We start from the raw sequence: 6,866 nt of genomic DNA on the forward strand, positions 1-6,866 counted from the left end.
CTCTCCTCTTTTAGCTCTGTTTTTGGTCTCCTCCCGCTCCAGAGGGAGATATCTGTCTCTTTTACTGCTAAATGCTCCACTATGTTCACCAGCTAGCCTCTAACTATGTGTATCTTCTGTTTGCTGCTGAGCAGGTAGTGTTCAGTACAGAGGGGGTTATCGCAAAACAGACAGGAAGCGTGCCACAAAACCAAAACCAGGAGCTAACAGAGGCTAAAAAAGCTCTACGAACGACTCTGCTCACATACATGTCGTCATCTGATCCAAGATAAGTCCTCAGTGCTCATCTTCATGAAGAGCTAGAAGGTTCTTCAACATGCATTTGTTGGATTTCAGCTCCTTCTCTAAGCTGTTACTTGTCACTAGAAGCTCACCTTGAACCGCCAGCAGCTGCTCGTCTGTGGTCCAGCGGGCGTTCACCTTCTGGTTACTCTGCAACAACCATGACTGACGGTTAACTACTGACAGCTTAACAGGAAACTGAAGGCGTCTGGTGGTGATTCATCAAACCACAATGCATAAGGAATTACATGTTTCCACACAAGGCAGGAAAGCAATTACCACAAGAGTTAAAGAACTAACAAACACAGTCTGATATCCTGTGAAGAATTGTATTATTATGAGAGAATATTGCAATTACGTAAAAGTGCAAAAGTATGATCTGAGTATCAAAATTAAAGGTATTTGCTTGTCAGTGTTCTATCATTATATTACAATACCATTATTATTGATGCATTAACACAAACAGCACTTTAATGTTACAGCTGGTTGAGGTGGAGCCCATTTTATAAGCTTTATGGGTACCTTTGGTAGCTAAATCTATAACAAAACATCATATTTTATAAGCTGATGATGTGTTTTGTGTGTAAAATCTTCATCTGAAACGTAACTCAAGTGTTCAAATAGACGTAGTGGAGTGTAAAGTACAATACATGCCTCTGAGATGAAGTGGAGTAGAAGTATAAAGTGACATAAAATGGAAAACTATTAATCTACCAGCACAGATGTGATTATGTGAGCCTGTTTGCATCAGTGGTGATCACCTCAGCCAGTTTGAACTCTTCAATCCCAGAATCCAACATGTGTTTCAGTCCGCTGTTCGTCTGCTTGGCGTTCTGCACCTGAAGAACGAGACACAAACACTCAGCTTAGCCTCAACAAAACGCACTGTCGACGTGACCTTCTGCTTGAAATGTTGAGCTGCAATGTCCTTCAGTGTGCTGGCAGCTGCAGGCAACACCAGCAGGGGGCAGCGCAGCTCAGGCAGAGCAGGGACATGGACATGGACAGGCACGGCACAGGACGACCCCGGGGACACACCTGGGGTCCTTCACCTGTGCTGAGCTGCCCAGTTCACCGCTAAGTGGTTTCCTGTGATGATCTCTGACTATCGGGTGATTTAGTTCATCCTCAATAATGTCAAAACCATCTTTACACCAACTTCACTAAATGTACTGCACAGCTACATGCTAATGTTGGTTTACAGGTGTTTTACAGGTGCCCTTGCACTCATTTATGTTTGTCTTTCTCTCTGCGCTGTACATATCTTTCATCACAGCTATTTTTATTTGTGTAATGTAATTATATATATATATATATATATATATCTCTTTCATCCCTGTTATTTTTAGTCTGTAAATTGATACTCCGACAACAAATTTCCCCTTGGGGATTAATAAAGTATTCATTCATTCATTCATTATTCAAGATATCAAACTAAAGGTCCTCTTAGTAGAAGTTCCAGAGCTGTTGATTGTTTCACACTGTCTTGATCAGCAGATTGTAGCTGTTCACATTTCCATTTTTTATTTGATATCTTACATTTTAAACCAGAGTTAGCCTCATTTACATTGAATCAAACTGTCTCCATTAAAAGTATGCTGAATCAGCCATTAGCAGCTCCCGTTCGCATTGTACTCATGGATGTACAGATAACTTCCACTTGATTATATTAATAATGTAAATACAAAAACACTGATGAATTCAGAAGGTGTCACTCACACTAAATCTAAGCTGGTTAAAAATATGAATTAGTGGTTTTCTCAGCTCAGGTCTGGAGCAGGCGGGCCGTCTCCTACCTGTCTCTTGATGGACACCAGCTCCATGTCCAGCTGGCGGAGGAGGGTGTTGGCGGCGGAGGCGCTGCAGGACACGGCCACCACGTCCTCCTGGGTGAGGTACATGCCTTTGGGCGGGCGGCAGCGGGAGCGCTGGTGGTGTCGGTGCTGCAGGGTGTGGTGCTCCCGCCGGCCCAGAGCCACCTTGGAGCCCGCCGGCACCGGCTCCACCGGGTTCTGCGGGGCGGAAACACAGAGCTGCGCACTGACAATTTTAAACCAAGATCAACAAAACAAGTCGATTATGTCACTGAACGCATCGACAAGTGAGATTGATAGTTGAACCGTTAAAATGTCATTTTCCCTTTTATCATCAAGCAGATCGTGGAATAAATATAAAATATTTTAGTCTTCTATTTGTGAAAATGTGCTCATTTTATTTCAAATCTTACTTTCTTTTCTGGGCATAATTATTTTCTATTTTCCCATCACTAAATGTGCATATATAATGAGATGGGCGTGGCTAAAGTATAGTTTGATTATGTTTTTTGCACCGATTGGAATATTGAACAAACTGTTTTGTAGTCAGTTATATCTTTTTTTACTTGTCTTTTACTACATTCTGTCAGTTTAAGGTTCCATAGATTTAAATAATGGTCATTTTTATAAAGTAAAAATGTCAAACAATAACCGCCTCCAGCTTCTCAAATGTTTGGATTTCTTTCTCGTGTCTCATAAAATAAAGTTTATCAGCTACACCAGATAAAACCCACACAATCTAACAACAGTCCTGTAATAAATCCTAACCTCACTGATAGAAATGGAGTGTACAAAGTAAAAGAAACACCTTTATGATCACGATTCATATTTTCTAGATTGAATAGCTAATACATTTTGTTTTTTAAAAAGACAGATTCGTCGTAGTAAAGGGTCTAATTGCAAAAAAACATTTGAAGATAAGTCTATAAAAGCCCCTTCTTAGATTACAGTCCACGTACCTCTTTCTTGGTTTCCTTGTTGGGATCGTAGTCGCTGTCATTAGCTTCGATGGGCGGGGCCTCCTCCATCTCCTCATCACTACGGCAACCAGACGCCATAATTCAGTTGGTACACGTCATTGCAACAACAACAACAACAACACAGCCGGCCAAGATCACACACACAGATACATTAGACACCAACGAAGAAGACTAGACTGTAAACACGAGATATTACAACTCTGGTCTGTCTGACTTAAAACAAATATATATTTTTTAACAATAAAAATGACTTTGAAGCACAGAAATAAAATGAATGTTGCAGTCTCCAAAAAAAAAAAAAATTCTACTGTGACTATAAATGACAGTTTTCTGAAATCACATAGTCGTGTGATCTGCTGTCGCCAGCGATCGGGGGACAGAAATAAAAGGTGTGCATTTCCACTGGAAGCCGACCCGCGGGCCGTACCTGTCGTCGCGGTGGCTCCTGTTGGCCAGTTTGCGAGCCTGCCGGTCCATCAGGCTGGTTCTGGAGCGGGTCTTCTTCCAGGAGTAGTAGTACTTCACCAGACTGGAGATGGACTTGTCCGGTAACTGAAGGAAACGTGATCAAATTCAACTCAAGTCCTTTTCGCGTAAAAAAAAAAAAAAAAACACAATTTAAAAAGTAATCGGTAACTACAGCCGTCGGAAAAATATAGTGGAGTATAAGTATAAAGGTAGTAAATGTACTTATATTGCAGTACTGTCAAAGTCGGGTTACAAGCCGCTATTACCTTCTGTGGGTGTCCCCGCTAGCTCCCCTCTGTAGCCAGCTAGCGCTGCTGCTAGCTCCCCTCTGTAGCCAGCTAGCGCTGCTGCTAGCTCCCCTCTGTAGCCAGCTAGCGCTGCTGCTAGTTCTCCGCTAGCTCTCGCTACTTACCTGAGACCAGCCCCGACTCGACGCCTGACTCGGGCAGCGGGGACGCAGGCAGTAGCAGCAGCAGCAGGGAGCTAGCAGCAGCAGCGCTAGCTTGCTACAGCGGGGACACCCACCGAAAGTGGTAGCGGCTTGTAACCCGGCTTTTACGGTAATAGTACTGGCGGTGTGTTTACCATCTGCTGGATGCGGTGGAAGCTCTTGCCGTGGAAGCTGAAGGCCTGTTCAAACAGCACCTTGTCCTCCACCGTCCACTCGTCTGGAAACGGGGTGAAGTTGGGCAGGTCGGCCAGAGACTTCTCTATGTTGTGTTTGTGCCAGAAGAGCATGCCGAGGGCCTGCACACACACACACACACACACACACACATCAATACACAGGACAGGAGTGCGAGAAAGACATCCGATTTTAAAAGAAAAAAAGCTGTACAATATTTTACATTTTTATAAATAAACGCTAACAGAATTTCTAATGTAAACAAAATAAAACGTGCATATCAGCGTGTCATTTTCCGGCTGCTTCATTGTATTTAATGTGGTTTGCGTTGTCCACTTGATGCCAGCTGCCAAACAGCTTCATCGGCGCCACAGACTCATATTTTCCAGATCATAATAGTGCAGCGTTGTGGAGATCATTATCTCCAGTGTTGCTGGAATGATTTGACTCGTCATGAGCCGATTGGATCTCTATTAAGGCTTTTTTTCTTACATTTTTGGAAGTTCTTTATCGTTGTATTTTTCTGAAATCCTGACTCGGGATCCTCTGGAAACTTTAAGAGCTGAATTACTATATAAAGTCTAAAGTTCGACTGACGCACATATTATTTTATCTCTTTGCCGTCATTGAGGAGAAACTTTTAGGATGTTTAAACCTCTTCTGAGACAGACGTTAGTTTACGGTCAACGACGTCGTTAAACAAAATCAACCCAAGTACGGCTTCATGACAACAGCTGTTCTGTGTGATCGGCAGTACGGACATTTAGAAATGAGCAGCTCACGCCATCGCTTTGCAAACATGTTGTGTAGCTCACCTGCTCCACGTTGTATCCGTGTTTCTCTTTGGCCAGAGCGATGTATTCGTCCACTGTGGGGAGGAAACGCACACGCGCACACACACACACACACACACACACACAGTTGGATCAGTCGGACGTGAGGGCCACAGCTGTGCGTGAGGATGACAGGAAGTTGACTTACATTTGGAGTCGACGATGGTGTGATACGGAGACCAAACCAGCATCCCTCCGCTGTCCTTGTCCGTGTACTTGGTGGAGCCTGAAGGAACGTGACGAACATCACACTCAGCCAGTCAGTCTTCGTCACACATTTAAAGGGCCACGCGTGACGTTCAGAGCACATAAAACTGACTAAACATCTTCTGTGGCTCTGGAGGGAGCTGGCCAAAGTTCAGTTGCATTGTGGGAAATGTAGTATCTGTTGTTTTTAGATTTGGACCCACACTAGATTTTTATAGAAGATGAATATTGAATCACTCGCCCTTTTAATGTGTCGATTTTTTTAATTTATTTGTTGGTTTCAAGAAAATAATTGTGCTGCCAGATGGAGTGGGACGTTTGGTCAATTTTTTCCCCGATTTTCAAATTGCATTTAATTAATATTAATTTCCTTTTGTTTTATTACCCACAAGTTCTTCTGTGATCAAAACAACTCATAGCTGATAGTTAACTATGAATTAGGGAGGTAATCTATTAGATTTGAATTATTAACATCATGGATGACGGAAGAAGGTGCACACTACATCATCTATTATGAACAAGTGCAATGAACCAACAAAATTTATCCCGCAGGATTTAATTTATGATCCAATGACAAATAAAAAACAAAATTACGTTTTCATTTTGGGGTTTAACTTAAAAATATTAAAATACTAATTGTACTTTAACTAATATAACGAGTCACTATTCTTACACATTACAAGCTTTACATTTTTTTTAATAAAAACTGTATCAAGTTTTATCTGATTTTTTTTCATGCTAATCAATTTCATTAATGTTGGCATATGCTTTTTTTATCCGTTTTTTTGTGTCATCAATCATACAGAAAAATAAATAATTAAGAAATGTGTCAGAAAATATTATATATATATATATACATATATATATATATATATATTATTATTATTATATTTTTTAAATGAGAGTCAGTGTAGAAAATCAAATTGCCTTGTTGAAAAGTAGTTATTATTATCACTTATTTTATTATTATTATTTTGCCTGGAGCATTTTCTCTCACTTTGGCCACAAATAATATATTACAATATTTCATATAAGTGGAGGGAAAATAAAGAAGAAGAAGAATGTAAACAAACCAACTCCAGCTCTAAGGATCAGAAACGTCACAAGTTGTTGGTGAGAAGCTGATAGCCTCGGATCATGTGTCTCTCTCCGGTTAAAAACAAATCACCAACAGTGGTATAAATGAACCCACACCTCGTTTAAAGGGTCCAGTCACGGGTTTGAACGCGTTCACGTGAAGCTGTGCGCGTGTGCGTGTAGTTCACAGTGTGTTACTTAAGGCTACATGTTCGAGGCTACCCCCGTCCGTCACCCAGGTAGAAATCTGTAAAAACTCACCGGGCTCGAACTCGGGAATGTTGGCCTGATAATCGGCTCCGACCCGCATCCCCACATCTGTGGAAACATTAGCATGAAAACACAAGAGAACGTTAGATTTTGTTCTTCTTATTTTAATATATTTTGTAATATTCACGTACAAAACGCGCCCGAACGCGACCGAAACAAGACGCTGTTCGAGGCTATTTTACTCGCCGTGTTCGTCGTCGCTGCCGCTCTCGTCAGAAAAATGTCCGTTGGAAGCGTTGGACGGACTCTTCGTGCCGTTCGAGCGACCTTTTCCTAAATACTCCGAGCCTTTGTCCATCATTCCCGGCAT

At 41.7% G+C, this 6,866-nt stretch overlaps 1 protein-coding gene across 3 annotated transcripts in view; it reads right to left on the reverse strand.

Moving 5' to 3' along the window:
- rcor3 (REST corepressor 3) overlaps positions 1–6,866 on the reverse strand; it is a gene marked incomplete at its 5' end in the record, with an annotated part of 9,911 nt that extends 3,045 nt beyond the window's left edge. For all 3 annotated transcript variants that reach the window (XM_079220117.1, XM_079220116.1, XM_079220115.1), the window contains 10 exons: positions 375–432; positions 1,044–1,121; positions 2,079–2,294; positions 3,056–3,134; positions 3,504–3,628; positions 4,130–4,291; positions 4,985–5,037; positions 5,151–5,228; positions 6,548–6,604; positions 6,743–6,866. In XM_079220117.1, the coding sequence (XP_079076243.1) occupies positions 375–432; positions 1,044–1,121; positions 2,079–2,294; positions 3,056–3,134; positions 3,504–3,628; positions 4,130–4,291; positions 4,985–5,037; positions 5,151–5,228; positions 6,548–6,604; positions 6,743–6,866 (1,030 nt within the window). The remainder of the gene's footprint in view (positions 1–374; positions 433–1,043; positions 1,122–2,078; positions 2,295–3,055; positions 3,135–3,503; positions 3,629–4,129; positions 4,292–4,984; positions 5,038–5,150; positions 5,229–6,547; positions 6,605–6,742) is intronic.

This window comes from Taurulus bubalis (genome assembly GCF_910589615.1).
Source record: "Taurulus bubalis genome assembly, chromosome: 6".
NCBI classification, from domain to species: Eukaryota; Metazoa; Chordata; class Actinopteri; order Perciformes; family Cottidae; genus Taurulus; species Taurulus bubalis.